Here is a 26108-nt window from a genome sequence, read left to right on the forward strand (position 1 = left end):
TTGTGGATGGGTATGGGTACGTGTGTGGAGGTTGGATGCCATGCCTCGTGCCATTCAAGCTGTCTACCTTGTTTCTTGTGGGAGACAGGGTCTCCTGGCGTGGAGGAAGGTGGGTTGGGATGGTTGGCTGGTGAGCCCTAAGAATCCACCTGTCTGCCTGCAAAGAGTGGGGGATTACAGGCATACAATGCTGTACCTAACCTTTCAAGTGGATTCTGGGGAATCTAATTCAGGTTCCCATTCAGGTGTGGTAAGCACATCACCGCCTGAACCATCAGAATGGGCTCTCTGATGGCGTTGTGGCCAGGTAGGAATGGCCTGCCTTCTCTGCCTCCTGAAGCTCCTCTCTAAACACCTCTTGGCCCCAACCTTTACCAACATGTAACCAAATTCAGCTGCCAGCATCCATCTCTGCTGTGTTGAGGAGATCTCAGAAGACGGTTGCTCAGAGGACACCCAGCCACACATACCTGGGCCACTGGACTCCTATAGCTCTTGAATTTTCTAAGCTTAATCATTTGTTTGGATTTTTGTTTGTTTGTGTGTGTGTGTGTGTGTGTATTACAATTTACTCCCCATCTCACCTTCAGTTCTAAGTGATCTGCTAATACACGATTGAAAAACGATTTACATTTATTATTACATAAATATGGGGCATACCACGGTCCATGTGTGGAGACCACAGGATAACTCTTAACTTGGGTTCTAAGAATTAGCTCAGTGAACTTACCCACTGAGTCACCTTGCTGGCCCGAATAAACCATTTTTGTTGCTGTTGGGTTGGGTTTTGTTTTGTTTTTTGTTGTTGTTGTTATTGTTGTTTTTAGCTCTAGACTTCCACTTTGGTTCCATCTTATACTTTTGGTACAGCTCCTGTTTTTGCTGCTTCAAAAATATTTAGCAAAATTATATCCATGTGCCCGATAGCTGAGGACACAACTCACTGTTCTGACCAGTTCATTTCCGGCGGTTTCTGTAGATTTGATCACGGGTAGTGTTGCCCTGTGTGTGACTTATTACTCACGAAAATGGAACTTTCTAAGATCCTAAATTCTGGCCTCCAGAAAGGAATGACTCACATCACCTGACTGTTTAAGATCTTCTCTCTCCCACCAGATCTGGTTTTAAGGTAGTTCACCATATTCTGGGAATCTCTTTTCTATCGGGATCCCTTTCCTCTGTGGAGTATGGTGTGGTTTAGGGTGTATGCATAGTTGACCGACCTCCCAGAATGCCCAGTTGTGCAGGTTTCTAAATGGGTAGGGACAGCCTCCAAGTTTCCACATTCGGAGCGTCTATGCCGAATCAGGCCCCGTTCTCTGCTTTGAACCCTGTACCCGGAGCCACGATCATGGCACTGCTGCGGCGGCTGTTTCTACGCAGGCGCAGAGGTCAGCGGTCGGCTCCGGGCAGCCTGTGGCCAGAAGGTCCGTGGCCCTGGAAGACGGTCCGCTCAGCTGAAGCACCGCTCAGTCTCCTTCGGGTCCCCAAGCCCTCCCAGATTCCATCCGCCTACCCTCTCGAAGTCTCTTTCTAGCCTTGTCACCCACCACAGGCCATAAGCGCACGCGTACCAAAGCCACCCCACCCCCCCGCCCCGCGGCTTGACGCCCTCGGGCCTCCGTAGGGCAGCTGCGTCTCCGTGGCGACAGTCTGGGTCGCGCGGCTCCATTGTTAGTGCCTGAACCTCTCGGAGGCGGGGCAGCCGGCGTGCCGGGGCGGAGTCGCAGGTGGGCGTGGAGGCTCGTGGAGAGGAGGAGGGGTGCTGCGGCGTCAATCACCGCTGGCTGGGCTGGACTGGAAGGGAGCGGGCACCTGACTTCGCGCTGTAGGACGGGCCCCCGGGATGGCGGGCGGGGAGTCCGGGGTTGATGGGCCACCGGGCTGTGGGTCTGTCTGCTGGGGGTCCTTTGAACATTGACCTCTGATAGCGCGGTGGTGGGAGAGGACTAGGACTTGGTCCCCTGACCCTCTACAGTGGCCACGCCCCGAGGATAGAAATTGAGGCCCAAATGTTGAGTTCTGCCTAACCAAGTCCCAGTGTGGAAACCGAACCACCAGTCCCTTCAGCTGGTGGTTCTCTCCCATCAACGCATCTTCCTTACAATGTAATCTGTTGGAGGAAGAATCCTTTCCTCCTAATTCTAAGGTGTAGAAAAACAACAACAACAAACCACAGACTATGCAAATACCTGGAGACCTTAGGGAGCCCCATCCCGGGTCAGGAGCAGACCTAGGCTCCCCATGAATTGTACACTCTTGAGGTCAGATCCTTCACTGAAAGTTACCTTCTCATAAAGGAGTGACAGGCAGTCTTTGGACGGAGTAGATGACAGATTATCTCAAACCTATAAGCATTCCGGCCATCGTTTTTGCTGGGATTGTTTTGAAAGTACGCGCTGGTTAAGCAAAAGAATTACTGAACTTTAAGATGCAAGATTGTCATTGCCTAGGCAGAGAATCAAGGCGGAAACAGGAAACAGGCTTACCAGAAACCCCTCCCCATTTTGCTGGTGGCTTGCAGACTTCCCCCTTTGTTTTTATTCTATCATCCTTGCTTTCGCGGGGGTATTTCCCAGTTAAAGTTATATTGAAGCCAGGTATGTACTTGATTATAATTGCAACATTTTCAAGGTAGATGCAAGGAGATTAGGAATTCTGAGCTCACCACAGTGAGTTGGAGGCCTGACTGGGCTGCCTGAACCTATATCTCAGATCATAATAATCATTTTCTTTTTTAAATTTTGTGGTACAGTGTGAGGAGCAAATAATTTAACCAGTGCCTCCTTATGTTCCAATATTTACAACTTTGAAAGCCAAAATCATGGTACTGTTGCTTTTTCAGCAAGTCAAGTCCCTGCAAATGTGCCCTGCTCCCATCCTGTCATGCTCCCCCCCCCCCCCCCCCCCCCCCGCCCCTCCCGTGACTTCTGGTTGCTAGGACCCTCCCCCTTCCTGTTTTCAGGTGACTCCATACCAAGAAGGATGAGCTGTGGCCACTGGAGGGCATCCAATGGAGGACACGGAGGAGGCTGCCAATGATCCGGAGAATGCTGCTGTTGCCAAGGGCATACCTGCTTCCTTTTCCAAAACTGATGAGTCTGGTTTTGAGGGAGTCATCTCTTCCTCACCAGTTTTAGACCTGAGTCAAAGAGGCCTGTGCCATTTGGGAGAGTTATTTAAAGTTCCCACCCTTCAAGTAAGTGTCCCGTTCCTGGGAGGGTGCGGCACACAGGTCTGCCTGCAGCCAGAAGCAGAATCAGCACTGGGCTTTTTGTCCCTCTTGTTAGGAGAGGTGAATTGTAGAAGGAGCGGGAGGGTTAGCTGGGGTTTCACAGGCTGACCACAACAAAGAGCAACTGAGATGCGGTGCCAGGCAACAGAGAGAGCCAGGTGTCAGGATGGGGCAGCCTTCTCTACCCTACAGGGTGTGTTTCTTCATGGGAAACACTCAGGCTGAGATCAACCAGGGTAGAGAGACCACTGTCCAAATAGGTGGGTCTCTGATTTAAACCACGTGTCCTTCTGCAGGGCCTGGGGACTATGAAAACAGTCGGAAGCTTTCTCTCGTTGTCTCGGACTTTACTGATGTACACTGCTTTCCTTTGTGTCAGGCCTTCCTTCAGGGCACTTCCTAGTAATATTGCATTGTCCCCAAGTTTTCTGAAGCAAGCAGTGTTGATGGCAGACAGAATAGAGGATCCCCAGCAGTGCTGGCACGGCTGGCACTGCCCTTGTGTCACAGAATGCCCTTACGTTGCATTCGGCTTCATCTGGAACCTAGAAATGGTACTGTGGTTTGTTGTAAGGTGGCACGGGAACACACGTAGAGCCCTTGTCAGGGACAACAGCGCACTGAGGTGAGCTGCTCATTCCCTCTGTGCATGTCTGCTCTCAAGGCATGCGAGCCAGCTAGCACCCTTGCCCTTCGAGTTTTGTAGACAGGATCTTGCTACGTCGCCCAAACTGGCCTCAGGTTCACAGTCCTCCTGGCAGTGCCTGGCTGTTATCAGCCTCCAGGAGTGCTCTCTTAGTTACAGGGACCCACCTCCTCAGGCGACTGTTGTTTACGTCGCTAAGAAGTGAAGCTCTCCATTCTCAGGAGTCCAGCTAAGCGATGAGATAACCATTGCCTTTATCCAGAAAGGAAGGAGGAAATTCCAGCGTATTTTAGGTCTAATCTAGACTCATACCTGAGAAGACAGGTGTTGCTATGAATGTATTTCTATGGGAAAAAAATCATCCAAGTGGTGGTGGTGGTGGTGGTGGTGGTGGTGCACCTTCATTGTGGGAGCGTACAGAGAGCTGAATGTCCCAGTGCTGTCCGTGGTTCCAAGCAAAGTTGGGACAGTTTCTCAGGGCTCGGATCAGGCCTCACGGATCATGTCTTCCTACCTGGGTGATGGCTTCTTTCTGTGTGGCCGGTCATCACAGATCATGCCACAGCAGAATGTGCCTGTGTCCCGTAGCTTCCTCCTTAGTGCCAACTTGGAATGAGTCAGGCAGGACTCTTACTGTTTGCTCAGTGGGTTCGCTGCGAGCATGGTACTGAGTGTGGCCAAGGAGAAGGAAGACAGTGTTAGGTTTTAAATCTCTGATTCTTGTGTCAACTGTTTATATTCTTTAAGAGCAGCTTTTTTTGTTTGATATGTAGTTGTGGTTGTTTTAATCCTTTTGGAGATGGTTTTTGGATACATCCTGTTTTAAATTTCACTGGCTGATAAAGCATCCTCTGGTCCCCTTCTGTGGAAGCAATTACACCTGCAGAGGAATTCGCTCAGTGAGATTCCAAAGGATTTCTTCCAGTTGCTGCCCAACCTGACATGGCTGGACCTCCGTTACAACAAGATCAGGGCCCTTCCATCAGAAATTGGCTCTCACGGGTAAGCATCTGCTCCTTGGATGTGCAAGTTGATCGTCTTCAACTGGGCTGAGCACTTAGGAAGCAGAGGCAGGCAAATCATTGTGAATCTGAGCCAACTCAGGCTGCATAGTGAATTGCCATCTCAAAATAAAAAATCCAGATGGTTCAGACACTGCTCACAGGTCTGTGGCCAGCCATCCCAGGTGTGGCTAATCGTGTTGTGATGAGCTCTTTGACATGGTAGAAAATGGCAGCCTTAGTGCCCCTGCTATAGAAAGTCCACATTGCTTCCTGAACAGCTGATTCCACCCTGACTCTGCTGTGGGAAGCTGACTGAGATCAAAAGTACCCTGGCTATATAAAAACCCAGCCAGGCATTGCCTTGGGCCCTGGAGAATCCCCCCTGGCTTTTGGGGAAGAGTTTTACCCTGTTTTGGAAAGCTAGAAACCCCCAGGCAAGCAGTATAGACTGTCTTCCCACATTCCTGCCCCTCGGCTTCCCAGGGTTTCCCAGAACTCCCAGTTGCGGAGCCCAGTCCAGCCCACCCTCGACAGCCAGGCTTCCACTCCCTACCCCAGCCACAGACTCACTGCCTCCTTAACTGGGTCTACTCTCTGTGCCACCGCCCCACTCTGTTAGATCTGCCCGGGCTACTCACTTCAGACCCTCCTCTCCCCTCACAGAGCTGAGCAAAGGGAAGGGCAGACAAGTCCCCTAAGTACTCAAGAGCTTACCAGGGGTCAGGGACAAGGTAGGAGACGAGGCTGAGGAAGGTCTTCAGGGTTTGGGAATCTATGCTCTCAACTTTGAAAGAACTGGACGTGGATAGGAATAGAATTAGACTTGGCGCCAGATCACTGCCTGAGGATGGAAGCTATGGGGCAAAGGGTAGAAGGAGTTGGCAGGCAGCCAGGGCAGTGGTCCATGTAGGAGGCTTGGCCAAGTGATTGTAGCTGGGCCTCAAGGAACCTCAGAGCTTTTGGGATTGGCATTGACAGCAGACTAGAAAACAGATGTGTCTAAGGTTGACCTAGTTCCCATGTAACCTCCCAGGGAACTCATCAGTCCGCTGTGCATCAGCATAAGGTTTGCAGAGTGCCTTGCTTGCGCTGAGGGCACCATTTGTTAAGTACTGATCAAACTATATTGTAGCCGGGTGGTGGTAGTGTGCGCCTTTAATCCCAGCACTTGGGAGGCAGAGGCAGGCTGATCTCTGTGAATTTGAGGCCTGCCTGGTCTACAAGCGCTAGTTCTAGGTCAAGTTCCAAAGCTACAAAGAAATCCTGTCTTGAAAAACAAAAACAAAAGAAAGAAAAAAAAAAGTGTGTGGGGGTGGGGAGTGAGCTCCCGGCACAAATAATGGTGAGAGCAAATGCCTTGCCCTTGCCCTCCACGCTCCTGCTCAGCAGTCAGCAGGAGGCAGCTAGTTTTGACACATCTGAGCTGGGGATGCACCAGGAAGCCTCCTGTGGAGTCCTGGAGACCCTGGAACTAGCAGGGTAAGCTGTGCATGGACTGGTGGACTGGTGAGGCAGCAGCACATGCCTGGCCAGCGGGTGGTGACACAGCAGAGCTGGCTCTTGGGATCTTTGGGTTGTTTCCACCCAGTTGTACCTTCCTGGCCAGGCCACCCGGTCTTCTGGGCCTGTGTCCTGTACAGAGTTGCATTCTTCCTCACAAGAACACCATCTTCTGTGCTGGGACAGCTGAGTGGTTTTGGCCACAAATTATTTTGTGGTTAGCATCCATTCTGTTGAGTAGTTGTCCCTGACTGTTAAGGTCACATGAAGTCTGCTGCTGAGGGGTCCACTTCCTGTTTCTTCCACCAAATAGTGCTTAGTTCTCAGATCTGGAATCCTTGGATTTTGACAGCCAAAGCCAGCTGCTTTGTGTTGTTTAATTTATAATTGAGTCTCTGATTTCATACCCATTATGTCATTAAAACTGGATCCACTTGCTCAAGAGCTGAATCATATTCATTAGAAATTTTAAGTAATTGTGGGCTCATTAAAGGCTTTAAAGTTAAAAAAATATATTTAAAACAATAGTATCGTCAGAGCCCCCCCCCCCCACTGTGTGTGGATGTGTGAGTGTGGGTGCAGAGATTAAAACAAGGCATGCTGACTCGTTCTCTGGAGGCTAGAAGCTGGCAGGTGTCTGCTCAGTTGTAAGCTGGTGCTGAGGTAAGCAGCAAGGACAGTCTGACTAGTGATAGAACATACAAGACCAACACAGGTTTATCACCATATGGATATTGTTATATCAGGTAGAAATCACCTGCATACTTTCATCTTAATATTTGGTAAATATTAAATATTATAAATATTCTTCTAAAAGAACTCAAGCGAAATAGACTGGAATGCCTTTGGCTTTGGTGCTGGAGAAGCCCGGGGCACATTGCTGAGTGTCCTGTCTTGAGTCACAACCAGCTCATAGAGAGCAGGCACATCCCTGCTGCCTGTTTCCTTATGAGGCGTTTTAAAGGGCATCACAGCCAAGCCGATGAGCTGAGTCAGGAAGGCTCACATAACCGGCCTTTGTACACATCACGTTAAGTTTCTTAGGGCAGAAGAGACAGTTTGGTGGTTGAACGAGCTTGCTGCACTTGCAGAGAAGTAGGTTAGGTTCTCTGCAAACGCCCACACGGGCCGTTCATGACCATCTCTAACTCCCAGGTTCAGCAGATCTGACACCCTCTTCTGGCCTCCATGGGCACATGGCGCTTGTTCATACAAATAGGCCATAAAAACATGCATACACGTAAAACATTTATTTCAAAAGAGACAAGTTTTTTCATAAAAATATCAAATAAGGCAAGATGTGGTATGTACCTGTAATCTTAGCACTGGAGAGGTAGAGGCAAGAGGATTGTTGAAAATTGGGACTGCCCTGATCTGCATAGCAAGGTCAACCATGCCATAGAGTAGAACTGTTTCAAAAACAGACTTCAAAGCATAAGAATTCCTGAGAAAGTCCACTGTGGAGAACGATAAAGTCAGCAGACATGAGCCTGACCTGGGTGCTGAGGCTGCAGTCCCCCCCCCCACGCCCAAGCACGCCTTCTCTTTATTTCAGGCCCAATCAGATATGGTCACTGTGAGCCCATCAGTCCAGAGGGCAATGGTTTCAGCATCATTCAGAGTCTATGGGGGTAGCTCAGGCCCAAAGCCCTGCCTTCTGCTAGCCCTGAGATAGCCATGAGATAGACCCTATTTTCAAGTAGACAGCACATGAAGGAATAGGCCATCTGAGACCTTGTGCCAGATTTCAGCCGAGGGTCCTAGTAAAGAGAAGGAGAAAGCAATAAATTAATAATGGATACAGTCTTAAGGATTATGATAATCTCAACACTCGGGAGGCAGAGGCAGGCATACCTCTATGAGTTTGAGACCAGCCTGGTCTACAGTTAGTTCTAGGACAGCCAGGGCTATGCATAGAAACCCTGTCTTGAAAAGCAAATAAAAACAAATGAAAAAACAACCAGAATCGGTGCAGGACAGAGTGCAGTGTAGCTCTTCTGCTGTGCTCCAGATCTGAGATGCTTGCTAATGGTACATAGTGCGTGTGCGTGTTAGGATATCCACGACCAAGAAAGGAAAAATTGACACAATATTTTACAGGTGGTCATTTAATCTTCTGTTTTCTAAAGTATTTTGTTGTTGTTTTCTTTTAAAGACATTTGAAAACTTTGCTTTTAGAAAGAAATCCTATCAAAACGTTACCCATTGAGCTAGGTAAGTACCACGACAAAGTGAAAGGTGGATTTTAATGCTTTGAAGTCCGGGGCTTGTGATGGAGGGGAGAGGCATGATGGAGGAAGGGAGGCAGCGAGGTGTTCCAAGGCCCTTTCCCAGGTTGTTAGTTCCTTCTCCAGTTGCTGTGGTAAGGCACCGTGACGAAACAGTCTAAGGGAGGAAAGGTTTGTTTGGGCTCACAGCCCAAAGGTTCATGGTGGCCAACTGAAGATAGCAGGGGTGGGCAGAAAGGAGCAAGTGCTGGTGCCCAGCTCATTTTTCCCTTTTCTACAGTGCAGGATCCCAGCCTGGCGATGGTGCTGCCCACAGTGGCTGGGTCTTTCTCTTCTGTTTAACCTTACCACAACACTCACCCACAGGCATGTCCAGAGGGCCGTCTCCACAGTCCTTCTAGAGCTCATGCCTGTTCTCGGGCAAAGGAGTTGTTAGCACTCACGTGTGTTGTTCATGCCATGGCCAGACAGCTTTGCATTTTGCACACAGCCTAAGAAAACCTGGTCATACAACGCTGCGTGCTGCCGGCATGCGGCTTTGCTCTCCGTGGGAGCCAGGCTTGAGTCTTAGCTGCTTGGGTTCAGTGCCCTCCTTTGGATTTGAACTCGGTTACTTGATTCTTTGACTCACATGTGCTTCTGAGGCCCGAGAGGATGTGAGGGGCCATTGTGTGTGTTTTCTCTGCTATAAATGAGGAAGACACTCATTTCCTCCTTACATACTGATTTGCCTTGGTTTCTGCTTTCTCTTATCTTTGTCTGTTTGAATTTGATTTGCTCGTCTCCCATCTTTGTTGAGTTGAGTTGAAAACTTGGAGTTTGATTTCAGATCTCTTTTCTAACACATTTGAGCTGCACTCTGTCCTAAACACTGCCTTCACCGTGTCATTCAAGGCCTCATGTCTTCTGGTGCGATTCACCCATGGGCTATGTTAAAGTTATTTTCTTCACTGCTCTGACCAGAACAGCTTGAAGGTGGATTTGCTTTGGCTCATGTCACAGAAGGTATTACAGAGTTCACTGGGACAGGATATGCAGCTGGGACAGGTCAGGAAGCAGAAAGCACAGAATGCTGCTGCACATGGCTTTCTGCTTTTTACCTTGATCTATGGGATGTTGCCACTCACATTCAGGTTCCCTTTCCCCTTAGTGAAACCTCTCTGGAGACACTTCAAAGATGCGCCAGAGGCGCGTCTCCTAGGTGATTCCAAATCACCCCAGTTAATTATGAGGACTAGCTGTCATAGCTTGCTGCTTAGATTATATGCAACTAGAGATTCTCCAGCTGGCTTTCTGTGGTGCGTGATGCTTTGCCGTTTAAAAGGCAGAGACTATCAGGCCAGATAAAAATGAGAAGTCAGCTGTATGCAGCCCACTCGCAGTTACTAAAATGCAGGAAGTTTGAGCACCCTCAGCCGGAAGGGAAGGGAATCAGCAGGCAGACAGGAGTGACTTCATGATAGCTGCTTACCATGTCACATGCTCTCAGTAAGCAGGTGACAGTGCTCAGTGTCATTCTATCACTAAAGCACTGTGTGTTTTCAAAAAGGTGGACAGCCATCTTTGACTTCCCTCAGTCTTTCTTCTCAACATCAGTTGGCCATGAAGCCCGTCTAGAAGTGAGAGTGTGGGGGAAGGTGCCCCAGAGGCACACATACGGGAGCAAATCTAGAAGACAATGGCTGGATTTCACCTAGGCTTGAGACTGGGCTGGGAAGTGGATCCCTAGGACATTCTTAGACTTTGTCAATTCAGCTAGGTTTGGAGACTCAAGCCTGTAACCCCAGCACTTGGGCTATGAGACAGGAGGATTGCTGCATGTGAAAACAACCTGAGTTAAATGGTGAAATCTAGGCCAGCCTGGGCAACAATGGAGTGGAACCATCTCCACGGAAACAAAAGAATGAAGGAATGAATGATGGATGTCAATCACCCTCTCCCATCTCCCCATCTCTTCCTTCTCCTCTTCCCTCTTTTGACACAGTCTTTTGTAACCCAAGCTGGCCTTGAACTCCCCAGTTGAGCTCAAGATATCCTTGATTCTACCTGGAATCTCAGGCATGTGCCACCATCCCTAGTTTATGCCTGGCATGGAACCCAGAGCTAGGCAAGAGCTCTACCAACTTAGCTGCATCCCTGCTCCATCTAATACCCACGACTGAGTTCCTCTGCTAGACTTTTTGCTGCAATGATTGCCATGTTCAATTCTAAACCTGTTGGTAATTTTTGATTCTTTGTTTCATTAGCATTCCTATTTGTTTAGGTATTTTGTTACATTCTCCTCAAATTAGCTAGGCATCTCTACTTTTCATTTCCTTGGCTGTGTTTGTAATGGCTGCTAAAGCCTTTGTTTGCTAATCCTGGCATCTGGGCTGCCTGAGGACAGTGACTGTAACACCTGTCTCCTCAGTACAGGTCCTATTTTTTTTTTAATAGTTCATATAGCTTATATGTTATAAAGGGGCATTTTTGGTAATGTAGCCGCTTTCTGCTATGAATTTGACTTGAAGGTTGCTGTTGTTTGGCTTGCTTTTATTATCATCAATTATCTGTCTCCCCTGAAGAGTTTTGCTCACAATTTTTATTACATTTATTTATTTTGTGAGTGTGCAGTTTTATCATGGCATGCGTGTGGCAGTCAGAAGACAACTCACAGGAGTGAGTTCTCTGTTTCAACTAGGTGGGCCCAGGGATGGAATTCAAGTCATCAGGGCCATCTCGCCAGCCCCACCTGCAGAGTTCTTAAAAGAAAACCTCAGGTGTCCGTCACCTCCTCTGCTCCGCAGTCCCTCCTGGGCTGCCCTCTAAGAAGCAGGCAGGGTACTGACGCTCCCCCTCTGCTGCAGGGCAGGTCACTACACTCAAGGCGCTGAACCTGAGACACTGCCCTCTGGAATTCCCACCTCACCTGATCGTGCAGAAAGGCTTGGTAGCCATCCTGACCTTCCTACGGATCTGCTCAGTGGAGAATGCCTTCCCTGGAGGTGAGTCCCCTCAGGGTTTGTAGAGATTTCTATGACTTGATGAAACTGCAAGGTGTGGATCAGAACCAGGAGAGCTGCTTCTCCAGCCTCTGTGGGGCTCACATGGCAAATGCCAGCCCCTACACCGGCCCAGATGCCATGCCTTTCCCTGGCTCAAGTTCACTCTGAACAGTCACACCTGTCTGGGTAGATGTGGTAAAAGTTCATGGGAGAAGCCGGCTGTGGCAGTCTTCACCCCAGCCACTAGCAAGCAGCTACTTTGGGGGTCCTTGTGCTACTCCAGACAGCTTTGTAAAAAGCTCCATGAGGCATATCCTGTTCCTTCCTAGATGCCAGGAACTAGCTTAGTAAGCATGGTGTCCCCCTGTAGGATACTTACTAAACTGTCCCATTTTGTCAACATATTGACCAGCCAGAGAAGAAGGGAGGGAAGGGGAATGGTGACCCAGTCTTTGCCTTGACCCATCATAAATGTCCTGGGTTGTGATGTTTAAAACAGTCATGTTCATAAAAGGACTTAGTTTGTGTCTCCAGAATCAACTCTGAGACAGGGACTCAAGGGCCTGTGGATGGTTTTGGAGGTGTCCCAGGAAACTTGAGAGTGGCAATGGGCAGCCAGGGAGGGTGAGAGGGGCTGCATTTTAGCAAGCTCCTAGGAGACTTTTGTACAGGACAGCTTACAGAGTGCTGGTGCTGAGTCACAAGGGTTCCTGTGCCTGCATGGGGACCTAGCTGAGGGTTCATCTTCGTGTGACATCTAACTGCGGTACCTTAGACTGGCATTGTAAAGGCACATAATTTAGGGAAAGGCAGCATGTAGCAGGCTCTGAGAGGTTGCAATGGCATCCTAAGCCCCTGAAGGACAGGTCGACAGACTAAGAGAAGAGAGGCAATGTGGAAAGCTCTTCATGCCTGGCAGGAGCAGGAGTGAGCAAGGGATTATGGGTTACTGAGAGGCCGGAGTGAGAGTCTGGATGCAGCCACCACTGTGCTAGGGCTTGGGGGCAGGGACTCGGGGCAACACCTGGGCACATGGGCACTAAAAGACGTACATGTCAGACCCCAGTGGAAAAGAAGCACCCTGGCAGTTAATCTGTGCTGTCGAGAAGTGAGGATGCCATCAGGAGGAGGTCAAGCTCTGCTCCACACTGGAGAGGCGCAAGGGCATAGGAGGGTGAATACACAATATGTCCCGGACAGCTTGGGTCTGGTCTGGAGATGGTGCAAGAAGTGTCTCTGGCCCAGCTGTGGGGATGCAGGTCCACCATGACATAACAGATGCCGGGAGTCTGTGTGACACCCTGGCTCTGCAGTAAAGTTTGTGACTGGAATTCACCCCTGCTGTGTGTTTTACCCAAATGTAAGGAGGGGGTTACCAACCATAGTCAGAGTGGCCAAGATGTTTGGTATTTAAGATCAGAAGATGTTAGATGCTGAGGCCCGGTTCTGTCCAGTCCTGCACTTTTTGGCTTGTGGTGTGGAGCCTCTGTCCCTAGTGGGAGGGAGCCACGCTGACTCAGCACTTATCTTTTCTCAATAGTTCACACAGAACTAAAGTCTCTAAAAGTCAGCAAAACATCGCCAAAGAACAGCAGGCACATGGTATAGCCTTTAATTGGAAATAAAGACTCAAGATATCTTGGGTGAGGGGAGCAGGAATGTTCACAAGGGTGGCAAAATTGCCTCATGCACATAGGCTAAAAGATACCAGAAGTGGAGAAGGCTCAGTAGCTCAGGGATCTTCAGTGTGTCCATGCCCTGCCCGGCAGCTGCTGCTCTGTGGTAGCCTGTGGGGTCCAGCTAGTCCTGACCTGAGTGGACTCCCTCCCTCCCTTCTAGACGCCTCAGCAAAGGTACAAAGGCTGTGGCCTTGGCTGGTAGGTGATACTGGAGAGTAGTGTTGACTACAGGCTACTGTTACTGCCAGCTTCTCCTTTTGGTGTGACAGAATGCCTGAGGACTAAGGATAAAGGATAACTGGCGCCTTTAATCCCAGCACTTGGGAGGCAGAGGCAGGCGGATCTCTGGGAGTTCGAGGCCAGCCTGGTCTACAAGAGCTAGTTCCGGGACAGGCACCAAAGCTACAGAGAAACCCTGTCTCGAAAAAAAACCAAACAAAAAAAAAAGGATAAAGGCTATTCTGGCTCCAGGTTTGAGAAGATACAGTCCATTTGGAGGAGTTACAGCAACAGGTACATGAAGCAGCTGGTCACAGTGTGTCTGTGGTCAAGAAGCAGAGAGAGATGAAGGCTGGTGTTGAGCTCACTTTTTTAAATTCAATCAGGATCCCCAACTCATAGGATTGTGCCCCCCACATCCAGGGTGAATCTCCCCTCCTAGTTAAACATCTCTGGAAATGCTCTCATTGTGACAGAGGTGTGTCTCCAAGGTGATTCCAGGTCCAGACAAGCTGACCGTGAAGACTGCCCCCCCCCCCGCAAGGTCTAACATGCCGTTTTACTCCACCAGAAGTCTCCGCCATTAGGATGGTCTTCAATGACCTTCCGTACCCTGTGCTGCCTCAGCCCCATAAAAGCACGTCCAGTGAGAAAGGCCTTAATGTCCCAAGCCATGAGGCAGCCGCGGTGAAGGAGAAGGCTGACTTCTTCCCGCCTATGGACAGGCTAGACCTGAGTGAGCTCCGCAAATCCAGCGCCTCCTCCGAGAACTGGCCCAGTGAGGAGGAGATCAAGCGCTTCTGGAAGCTGAGGCAGGAGATCGTGGAGAACGAGAAGGTGGATGTTCTGGAGAAGAAGCTCTTGGCTGTTGAGCTGCCTCCAAATCTCAAGGCAGCACTAAATGCCAAGGAGAAAAGGCACCGGAACCGGAAGCCAGTACCCACAGGCAGGTAAGGCAGCGCTAAGGTGGACTTGCCTGATCTCCCAGAGCTGTAAAGCTATTTCACAGTCGTGTGAAACACAAGGTCCACTTTCTAAATCCATTATTTAGGGTATGTTGAATAAGACCTGAGTATAGGACCAGAACAGACCAGTGTCACAGAACACACTTGGCAGAGTAGGCCACGTAGAGGAAATTCAGCTCCGGTGTGGTATGTAACGTGTGTACATGCAGCAGGTGTGTGTGCTGAGTATGTATGTGTGGTGCTCATGTATAGAGAATGGAAATGAGATGTGCCATCATATCTCAGGAATCAGTAATGGGCTCCTGAGGGTGACGGAGTCTTAGAGCTGACAATAACCAGTAGTTTAAACTCTTGTCTGAGCATTTGGGAAGATATCCACAGGAGCTGGGGCGTCTGAAGATGACAAGCAGCTGGCCCTTTAACTATACTGTGGTTTTGGATGTGTGTATGTGGGCGGTGTGCATAGGTATGGATGTACTTGCCCATGTGTACAGTATGAAGACTAGAGGGTGACTTCAAATGTCTCACTCTCCACCTTAGAGACAGGGTCTCTGACTGAACCTGGAGCTTGATATTTCTGTTAGTTTATCTGGTCAACAAGCCCCTAGGATCCATCCGTCTCTAGCTCTGGCCTCACAGTGCTGGGGCAGCAGGTGTGCCACTACTCTAGGTTTCTACATGAGTGCCTGGGAGTCAAGCTCGGGTCCTCACATTGTCCCACTGCACTGTCTCTACAGCTCCTGGGCTCGAACAGTCATCTACGCCTTAAAGCATTCATGCATGTTACAGCCAGGAAGTTTTAGAGTTTTTTGTTTGTTTGTTTGTTTGTTTTGGCCCTCTGCACCGTACGTAGCCTGTAGTCCTCGTGGCTGGGACTGCTGGAATGTTCTCATCTCGAAGTCCCAGGCAGAGAACAGTAGCATCTACTCTGCTGTTTGGAAGCCTCTTTCCTCTCCTTACACTGTCGCGATGAATAATAATGATAATTTACTCCAGCAGTCATGGCCACTCTCTAGGAGTACTTCATAGGTCTGTCTCTATGAGACGTAGATACCAGATCTCAGCCCCGGGAGACTGATGTGACTTGAGAGCTTGGGGCATTCAGTGTGTGGCCACACTCCCTCTGGTTCCCTGCTGATACTGTGTCGCCTTCTGGGAATGGCTTAAAGATGTCCGTTCCTATGGACTTGAGCTCAGTAGCTGGTGGGCATCTAGAGGACAGCATCTTCTGCTGACATGGATCAGTACTGATGCTTCCCCTGGATTGCTATAGCTGGGACCACTGACTGATTAGTATCCAGTGCACCCACCAGGCCTGCTATGGAGCTTTTCTGTTATTCACTGGGATCTTGGTTTTGGTTTTTTGGAGTCAAGATCTTAAACTATAACCCTTTAAATCTGCACGTGCTCAGCACTGTATCTCCCGCAGGTGGGAGGGGCCATCATAAAGTTACATTTTCAGCTATAATCATTGTGTGATTTTAGAAAGAAGTCCACCTCCTTCAAAGGAATCTTGCCCAACCTCCCTTCAGTGTACCAAAACACAATGCGTACGAAAAAGCTGGATGACAGTCATATGGCGACTCTCCGGGAACTCCAAGAAAAGGAGACACTGCTGGAGCAGCGGAGGAGGTACGCCTGGGATGGATGACGTCAGGACTGGGGCCCAGTGGCCAACTGTGTGGGTATGATATTGTCTCCAGTCTCAGAAGAGGCCTGATAGCTTCTATTCTCCTTGCCTCGTTTGGAAGCCCTCATACCCTTTGTATGGCCTGTAGTTTTTGAAAAGCCCAAACTCTTGCTTAGCAGTTCAGAGACTTCTCCTTGGACTTGCACAGAGTGGTAGTTCATGGGCATCCTGTGGGCAGTGTACTGTCCCCCGCCTGCTTTTCAAGTGCCTTGAGCTTTTTTGTGTGGGCCCCACCCACCTACCCACCCACCCAAGTGCCTTTTTCCTCCCTTGCCCATCCCTAGGGCCTGCCATCATATCTAAGGAATGTTGTCAGACTGGTCACCTGTTAGCTTCCCTTGTGTTGGTGGCACAATGTCACACTTCCTACCCTTGGTTTCATGCAACCTGCTTGTCACCTATCCCATTCTCAACAACTATTCTCCTTTGCCCTACAGCTCCACTAACAAGCCAGCTGTGTCCTGTCATGGGCCCCCTGCAGCCAGTCAGTGTGGACCACATCCACAGTACCACAGTAGCCCAAGCTTCATGGTTGGGTTTGGACAGTGGGGGATCCCAGTGGAGCTGTGCAGGATGCTGAAAGCCAGGGTCAACTCCCCATGTCCATAGCCACTGCGAGCTCCCTAGTCACATCCCACATGATGCCTTTGACTTCTCTCCTGTTTTGTGTTTCTTACTGTTCTTCCCCTGTCCTATCAGGATCTGGAATCACATCAGGCTTAGATATTTGAAGCCTCTCACTCCTCCCTTCTGAAGCCTGGCTATAAATAAACCTCCCGAGGCCACAATCAGGAATTCTGCCTGTTTGTCTGGGCCCTGATGAGGACAGACTGCTCACAAGCAGCATCTGTGCTAGCCCATGCCAGCATCATACCAGACACCCTGTAGTCAACCCGGTTGTCTTCTTCCATAGCGGGTCACTCACCGTTGTTGAGAACGTGCCTTGTGTACAAAGAACCAGTGAATTATCTCCATTGTCTTACCTCTGTTGTGGTCCCTTGCTGAGCAGCTATGGGGGTTCTTACTTCCCCAATTAGGAGCTTCGTGCAGGGTGAGCAGATCCCTTCTGCTCCTTGTGATGGAGAGGTGGCTAAGTAAATAGAATCCTTTGACCAGGAGCAAGTGGACGATTTGGAGCATGTCTGAACACTGGGAGCTGGGGATTGGGCCATCTAGGCAGGAGGTATAGGGGAGAACTCAGCTCTGTATCCCGTATTGGAACCAGGGAACTTTGGCATCTAGACAGGGGATAGTTCAGAAGAGAGATGGGGAGGCCCAGGCAGGGTAAGCATGAGCCAGTGCACAGGTGTCTCTAAGGAGGGCAAGAAGAAGCTGATCTGGAACAGGATTTGGGGCTCCAGCCACTGGAGCCAATGGCTAAAGTTGGTGCCAACAGGCAGGTGGACTTGAAACAGCAGAGGTGGTTTTAATATAGCAAGGTTTCTTTGTATCTCTGCCTCTCTGGATCTTGTGAACACTCTATCCCTAGAGGCTCACTTGGTCCCTGAGGTTGAACAAGATGGAAGATATACACTATTTAGACCAGTATCCTTGTGAGAAGCTGCCATGATTCTGAGCAGGGTCTACAGCCTAGCTGGTTCCTTCCTGGCCAGTAGGGAACTTGGGGAACTTGGCTGCCACAGCAAAGTAACAGCCTACAGCAGGAAGTACAACCCAAGTCCAGGGGGTCTCAGTTGGAATCTGTCTACCCTGTCTCTGCTCAAAGTGGCTGGAAGAAGCCCAGGAGAAGGGAGGGGCTAGGGAATGGAGGATACTCCCAGCCTCCCACTAGCTCTAAGGACAGGTCGATGGGAGAAGGCTGTGAAGCTGAAATGACAGCAGATCTTGCGAGCTCTGCTTAAAGTAACATCTGGCTTGTGACTTTAATGTGACCGTGCTTTTTCTCCAGAGACAAGAGAACTTTGCAGGAGTGGAGAGAGCAGACCCAGCTGATGAGGAGCAGGAGGGAGGTCAATAAATTCCAGCCACCACATAGGAACATGGTACGTGGCAGACCAGGTGGCTCTGGCCTCATGTGCGAGCTCAGTGGGGCTCACACACAGTGTCTGGGCCATCCCTCTAAGTCGGTGATGCTGCACATAGCCCCCACCCTGTGGCACTGTGGCCGAAGCCTCTGTGTGCCGGACCTGGCCTTTGAGGTTGCCCCCTGCCCACTGACTACTGGCTCCATCTGAAGGACTTGATGTTCCAAGAGGAAATAGGAAGGACTTGAGGGGGAATGATCAAACACCACTAGGTTGAGGAGGAAATAGGAAGGACTTGAGGAGGAATGATCAAACACCACTAGGTTGAGCTATGTTGTGGGCATCATCCTGTAAACTCTGCACCCTCTCATGCCAGTCACCTTGGGACCTAAAGAACAGCAGCCTTACAAGCTATCCCTGACCCCAGGGTCGCCCCCCCCCACAAGGCTGTGTTTCACAGAATGTCTGTGCAGCACCCCTTCTGAATTCCTCCCAGTGCACTTGCAGGTCATGGTCCAGTAGGGCACAGGAAGCGGTCAGCACCAGGGACCCGACTGCTCCTCCAGAATGTGCCTGGCATACTTGTACAGGCCGAGTGCTTCTTTAATCCCTGTACTTAGGGAGGTGGATGGATCTCTGTAGAGTTCCAGGCCAACCTGGTCTTCAAAGCGAGTTCCAGGACAGCCAGAGCTACACAGAGAAACCCTGTGCCAAAAAAAAACAAAAAGAAAAAGTTCCTTGTTAATCAAGCCATTGGGGGCTGGAAAGATGGCTCAGAGGTTAAGAGCACTGGCTGCTCTTCCAAAGGTCCTGAGTTCAATTCCCAGCAACCACATGATGGCTCACAACTATCTGTAATGAGATCCGGTGCCTTCTTCTGACCTGCAGGTGTACATGCAGGCAGAACGCTGTATACATAATAAATAAATAAATCTTTAAAAAAATCAATAGATCCCAAGATTTTGCACAGGCTGTTCTGACCAAACTATGCTGGCCTGCAAGTGAAGTCAGTGTGCACAATTCAAATCTTTAAAACAAACAAAACCCTAATTTTAGAATTTATAGTAAAGTTAGGACATCAATTCAGAATCCATATGTCCCTTCCTCCCTTCGTCTGCTGTTGATATCTTCCCAGATCACAGAGCATTAGTCAGAATAGGCATGCCTGGTGCTGCAATATGAGGACCCAAAGGAAGACTGCACCTCACAAACTTCTCTGGTAGGGTTCTCTTGTCACCTAGCATTCATGTTCCCTGGTGTGCTCTGGCTGGGTGGCTCTGTCTTACTACGTCTTCCTTGACCTGATGCCTTGGGATAGTGCTGAACAATTGTATCTCCATCTGATTTCATCGGATTTAGGTGAGATTTGTTTTCGGGGCAAAGATACCACAAAACGATGTTGTACCTTTCTCTGAGCAGCTTGTGGGTTCATAGTTACCCAGCTGTGGTAGTTTGAATGAGAATGGCCTCTATGGGTTCATATATTTTAATGCTTGGTCTATAGTTGATAGAACTGTTTGGGAAGGGTTAGAATATGTAGCCTTGTTGGAGGAGGTATCTCTAGGGCTGGGATTTAAGGTTTCAAAAGCTCACACCCCTCTCAGTTAGCTCTCTTTCTGCTCCATGGTTGTCTCAACATGCAAGCTTCCAACCACTGTTCCAGTGCCTTGGCTGCCTGCCTTCCTGCCACCATGTCCCCACCATGGCAGCCATGGACTAACCCACTGAAACTGTAAGCAAGCACTCTTCCTTTCATAAGTTGCCTTGATCCGGGTGTCTTTTCACAGTAGTAGAAAAGTAAGACACCAGTCTTGATCCTTTTCAGGGTAGCAAGCTTGTCCCCTGCAGTCATGCTGACCTCTCCTCCATGGCTGATCCAGGCCTTGTGACTCATTCTTACTGATTTCCACCAGGACCCTTCATCACCAGATCTGCAGAAGGGCCTTGCTGGCAGTGTGTCATGCATTCCCCTTGGTCACTGAGTTCTAGTGCAATTTGTCTCAGTCAGCGACCATTGATGGTGTCTTAGCAGGACCCGTTGTCACTGATGTCTGGTGGGTCTCATCTGCAGCAGGGCTGCAGCCGATGGCCAGCTAGGGTTCTGTCCCTGGGTTCCTTTGTCAGCTAACATTCCCCAGGCTGCCATTGTTCATCCAACTCAAACAATGTTTTGTTACTTTAAGAAAAAAGAAAAAAAAACCATGGAAATGTTTGCTACAGTAGAATGCCCCAGGAGAGTGACAGAAGTTAGAGGGTGGGGCTTTCAAGTTCTGTGCAGTTAGGGTCCATGAGTGGTGTGGGCCCCTGCTCATGGTCAGTAGAGGCACAGCTCTATCACCTGTGTGCCACTACTCAATCTCTGGTCAGAGGGTGGCCATCTCTTGGGACGGAAGTTCAAGAGATTTGGGCTCCTCCAGTCCAAACAGGACCCGTTACCTCATGTTATATTGCATTTCTTATCCAGGAAGCCTTTCTCGGGAGTAGGCCCGAAAGTCACCCTGGACCCTGAAACGGGATCTTCCTAAATGATGTAGTCAGGACCATAGAGGCTTTGAGGGAAAGCATGCTGGAGCCAGCCTTGATCCCTCTGTTCCTGAAGGCTGCTCTGTTCTGCTCCAGTGGGGTACTACCTTCTGCATTGTATGTGATGTCAGAGAGGGCTGTGTGTTCCTTGTTCACTTAACACTACACTGTATTATGAGAAGTGTTCACGTTTGTGTCTGTCTTGTTTTCTGTTCCCCAGTTTTTTCATATGTATAAAACGTTAAGGGCTGGAGAGATGGCTCAGCGGTTAAGAGCATTGCCTGCTCTTCCAAAGGTCCTGAGTTCAATTCCCAGCAACCACATGGTGGCTCACAACCATCTGTAATGAGGTCTGGTGCCCTCTTCTGGCCTTCAGGCATACACGCAGAAAGAATATTGTATACGTAATAAATAAGTAAATATTTAAAAAGTATGAATTTAGAAAAAAAACGTTAAAAATATTTCATCAGCTAGGTAGTGGTGGTGCATGCCTTTAATCCCAGCACTGGGGAGACAAGTTTGGTCTACAGAGCAAGTTCTAGGACAGCCAGAGCTACACAGAAGTCCCCTGTCTCAAACACCCCCCCCCAAAAAAGAAGGAATGAAAGAAAGGAAATAGAAAAAGAAAAAAGAAACTGAAGAGGCTTGGAAAGAACAATCAGTGGTTAAGAACACTTGCCATTCTTACAGGGGACCTGGATTCAGTGCCCAGTACCCACATGGCAGCTCACACTGTTACTCCAATTATGAGGGATCCAGTGACCTCTTCTAGTCTCCTTGGGCACCAGGCATACATATGGTACATAGACATACATGTAGGGAAGGAACTCAGTGCACATAAAATAAAAATACATTTTTAAAAAATATTTTTAAAAAGAAATCAAAGATTAAAAGAGAAGTGGACAGAGGAGGAGACGAACAGTTCACAGAGAAAATCCAAAGAGCTAGAAATCCATTTGGTACGCTCTGTCCCACCTGTCCAGTGAGGACCCTGAACAATGAACAGTCTATGAGCACAGCCCCCAGCAGCCTCCTTAGGAAACATCTTAATAATGAGGCAGCAGACTGAGGATGTTGTTCAGCTGAGAGTGCTTTCCTGGCGTGCACAAAGCCCTGGGTAAGAGCCCCCAGCACCACAGAAACTGGGCATGAAATTGGGAGGCAGATACAGGAGAATCGGCTGTGGACTGAGTTTCAAGCCAGCCTGGGCTACATGGGGCCTTGCCTCAGAAACAAACAAACAACAACAAAACTAGTGTTCTTTGGACACTTTTGAGAGTTCATTTTTCGGAGATGACGGCAATCTAATTGAAGCATGTGACAAAGTTGTGTATTTTGTCATCTGCACAAACACACAGTAGGGACTCACAGTAGATGGCATGACCCTGTGCCAGCCTAAGGGAAGCTCTCAGCCTGTACAGGCTCCTGCAGTTGGGCTGGTGATGGCTAGAGGGTGCCAGAGTGCTGTGCATGGCTGGAGGCTGCTGGGCGGAGCTGACGCTCCAGCCTGGAGCTCTGTGTGCCAAGCAGGGGTAATTACCACGTGGAGTGAGGAAAGGCCTTTGCAAAGCCCACTTGCCTTACCTGTGCTTCCTGTGACATGTAAATGTGCAGCTCTTACCCCATGCAGGCGCTGACTGCTAAAAGACTTCTGAGATTGGACACTGGGTGGGACTCCAGGTCTGCCACCCGATTGAGAAAAGGCATACATTTTTCTTCTCCATGTTGTTCTGAAGCCAGCTTTGTCTACAACCTTTGAACCTGTTTTTCTGGGCCTCCATAGCAATTGCATGTTTGACACTCTCTTATAAAGCTGGGAACCTCCCCCAGCACCAGCATTCCCTGTGCCTGAAGGTTTGCCCAGTTTTCAAGCATTTGCATTCTTTTTGTTATTAGGAGATTGGGTATTTGGATGATTTTTTTTTCTTGCCTGTTTTTCTGTAATAGTAAATTATATATAGATGAGCATCCCCCACCCCCAAGCATGTCTTTAATTATTAAAACAAGTAATATCTGGCTTTAATGAGGAAAAAAGGAAACCACCTGGATTTAGCATCATGCATTCTTTCTGTTGGAATTTCTGTGGAAGATTTTTGACCTCCTATGGTAAAGCAGCTGTCACAACCAGCAAGCATGTGGAATTCTGCTGTGTCCCAGCCCTATGCATTTCCGGGGAAGAGCTGTAAAAGAAGGGTGTGGCGGCTCCTGTCCCCTAACTGTATCTTCCTGGGTTCCAGGCCTTTCAGAGAGCCAGGAATGCTGGGTTTGAACTGCACACCCTGGCAGATAAGACCCCAGCCCTGGAAATCTTCAACTGAGAAGGGGAGATACAAGTCTGATAGGGGGGCACAGTCTGGCTGAGCTCAAAGTCCACCCTGGCAGGCAGATAGCACCCAGCAGGAACCCCAGCAGGAGATTCACCCCTCCCCAGGCCTCACACCCTCCACTCATCTCACTCTGTTTAGTCAGCCTTGGAGTCTAACAGCCTGCCTCCCACGAACAGGCAACCGCGCACACACCTTGCACATTGCAGAGATAGACACACACACACTTAAGCTCCTGAATCTGGGGCTGGGCTAGTTCCCCACCTCATCCCCTGGAGGCAGCAGTGAGCAGTGCTGGTCACGTGGTCTTTGTTGCCCTTACCAACACATCCTGTCCAGGCATATCTGCTTGCTGGAGCTGCAGAAACAGCTTCAGATGCCATCTGATGGCTCTGCAGGAAGCCAGCCACTACAGCAAAAGGCCTGGGAGTAAGACAGAAATGTTTGTTTCTGTAATTACTAGGATGAAATCCCTTTACCTCTAGTATTAAGAGGGGACAGGACAGCTCAGGTTCCAAACATTAGAACTGAGCCTTAGGTTGGCTCTGAAGACACATGGGGACTGGGTGGGCGTGGGGAGCTGGGATCAGACAGGAGGTCTCTTTCATAGCCCGAGAAGAATTCGAAGACTAGCCTGGAGCTGTGTCTGTGACATGGAGTAGAAGGGCCCTGCAGGAAGGCCATAGCAGTCAGGAGACAGGGTGACTCAGGCTATAGGGCAGAAGGCAGGACTACTAGGAAGAGAGGCTATGTCTACATAAATCACAGTGGATAAGGAAGGCCAAATGGGGAATGGGTGGCCATTAATCTGAGTGACATCGGGCTGTCCAGGAATGAGGAGTGTGCCCAAGATGCTGCGAGGAGTGGGCTGTGTTTCCTTAACACCAGGTGGCCCATTAACATTAAAAGATCACACGAGCTTCCTCTCTCAGCTGGGCTGATCTCCCATGCTCTGTTCTCACTTCCTACAATTTAGGGAAATCTGAGATGGGAACCACTCAGGCAACATGGCCGAGCGGCTGTGGAATGTCCTAGAAAGACACTGAGAGTACTCTGACCTGTGGAAAGATCTAGAACTACTTGGCCTTGAGGGCCATGGAGTGCAGGGGGGTGGGATGCCAATGGGCACAACCGGATATGCCCTGGTGTCCCTCAGGATGCGGTTTCTTTATGGGAGGGGGGAGAACTGAGTCACTTGTAGGTTGTTACCTGTTCTACTCACGATGTCTAGATCTATGGCCTGCAGGCTAGCCAAGTTCAAGGCCTGTACTTGGTTTGTATTAGCACTTACATATTAGCTTGAAACTTTGTGATTTAAAACTAACTCACACCTGTCTAAACGACTGGAGTCCTGTTACAGTAATGTGTTTTCTGTCACGTGACAGCGTCTCAGGGTATCCTAGGTCAACTATAGCAACTTTGAGCTCACCCAGGGTACCTTGCTCTAAACTGCCTCCACTCCAACCTGGGCTGCTGGGACATTTGAGAGATGCCTGCACCAAGGACCAAGGTGGGAGCGGCTATTAGTCAAGCTATAGGACAGGGAGGCCTATAAAGAATGTCCCCTTGGGTGGCCTAGCAGGGCAGGTGGGCCTGTGGGGAAGCGCAGCCTTTGCATGCATTGCTGGAAATAAGAGCAGCCTTTAATCCCAGCACTCGGGAGGCAGAGGCAGGCGGATCTCTGTGAGTTCGAGACCAGCCTGGTCTACAGAGCTAGTTCCAGGACAGGCTCCAAAGCCACAGAGAAACCCTGTCTCGAAAAACAAAAAAAAAAAAAAAAAAAGAGCAGCCTTTGCATGCATTGCTGGAAATAAGAGCAGCCTTTGCATGCATTGCTGGAAATAGCTTTTTTCATTTTTCTAGATGGCATCAAAGATCCCCTTTGCCACAGATCTGATAGACCATGGGAAAACACCAGCGAATCCACTCGGGAAAATGAAGGCCAGCAGAGAGAGGACAGTGCAAAGGAGTTTCAGGTTGGTGGCAGTTCTGCATTCCCGGCTCCGCAGCTCAGTGCCACAGGCTGCCCAAGGCATGTACCAAGTGCCATGGAATGTCTAGCCTTGTGTGAGCACTCAGCATAGTGGATGATCTAGAAAGACCTGATCCCCATGCTTGGTATTCCATTACCCTACCAGATGACCGGCAGGACTCAGAAGATGCCCACTCCAGGATATAGCTGCAGGCACCACCAGCCTCACCCTTCCCCAGTTGTTCTGGTGCCTGAGCCCTTGTCTCACCCTAAGTCCTGTCTTTTCAGCCCTTAGGACTACACCTAGCCTTCCCATCAGGGTGTGTTGGTCATGGCTCCTGCCAAAAGATTCCATGAAAGAAAGGCAGAACACATGAGAAGGCTGGTTTATGGTCCCTTAGCATTTGACACCCTAGTATTGGAGTCTCTGGCCAAGGAGTCGCCAGGTTGCTAATTGGGAGAGAAGTGTGGCGATTGTCCTAAGAGCTTAGGCTAGCTAGCAGACCCATCTGGAACTCAGGAGAGCATTGAGGAAAGTTGGTGCCAAAAAGGACCAATATTGGGGGTGGGGGATCCCTGAACCAAGCCAGTGGGACAGTGTAGAAGCCCTGCAGGGTCCAGGGCAGGTAGCAGAGAACCAACTGTGTGGGAAGGGAGTGGGAACCTCCTGGCATTTAGCCAGAGATTTCTGGCCTCTTTCTGCCATTCTAAATCATTCTGTTTACGGTCCACAAATAGCAACCTTGGAGTCTCAGCCTGATGTTAGCAGAGATAGAGATGTATTTAAAAATCTCAGGTCAATGAGATGTTCTGGTCTGTCTAAAGGTTCAGTAAAACTGTGTTACCTATGAAAAGGAATGCTGTTCTCCGCATGCACAAATCAGACTGCTAAAAAACAGGCACAGCCACATAGCTCTGGATCTGAAGTTATAGATGGGTGTTAGCCTCCAGGGGGTGCTGGGAACCAAACCTAGGTCCTGATAAGCTCTGGGGTGCTTCTAACCTCTAAGCCACCTCTCCAGCCCCAACTTGAGGGTGTTTAAGCATAATGACCTTCTGGGAAAGATGTCGCCTCAAGGCCAGCATCTCTAGGGAAGGCCGGGAGCCACATGGTACCTCAGATGGCTCATGGGCTGTGGGGAAAGGTTTCTCTA

At 49.4% G+C, this 26108-nt stretch overlaps 1 protein-coding gene across 4 annotated transcripts in view; it reads left to right on the forward strand.

Annotated features, from left to right (window-relative positions):
• The first annotated feature begins 1623 nt into the window (after positions 1-1623).
• Positions 1624-26108, forward strand: part of Lrrc27 (leucine rich repeat containing 27) — a 29207-nt gene continuing 4722 nt past the window's right edge. For 2 of the 4 annotated variants that reach the window (XM_075972656.1, XM_075972658.1), the window contains exons 1-9: positions 1624-1730; positions 2966-3199; positions 4753-4883; positions 8541-8599; positions 11460-11597; positions 14067-14445; positions 15946-16092; positions 18060-18153; positions 24846-24958. In XM_075972656.1, coding sequence (XP_075828771.1) covers positions 3014-3199; positions 4753-4883; positions 8541-8599; positions 11460-11597; positions 14067-14445; positions 15946-16092; positions 18060-18153; positions 24846-24958 — 1247 coding nt within the window. In that variant the 5' untranslated portion in view covers positions 1624-1730; positions 2966-3013. The other 2 variants (XM_075972659.1, XM_075972657.1) reach the window with 2 other exon arrangements.

The sequence above is a fragment of the Microtus pennsylvanicus genome, chromosome 5, assembly GCF_037038515.1.
Source record: "Microtus pennsylvanicus isolate mMicPen1 chromosome 5, mMicPen1.hap1, whole genome shotgun sequence".
Taxonomy (NCBI): domain Eukaryota; kingdom Metazoa; phylum Chordata; class Mammalia; order Rodentia; family Cricetidae; genus Microtus; species Microtus pennsylvanicus.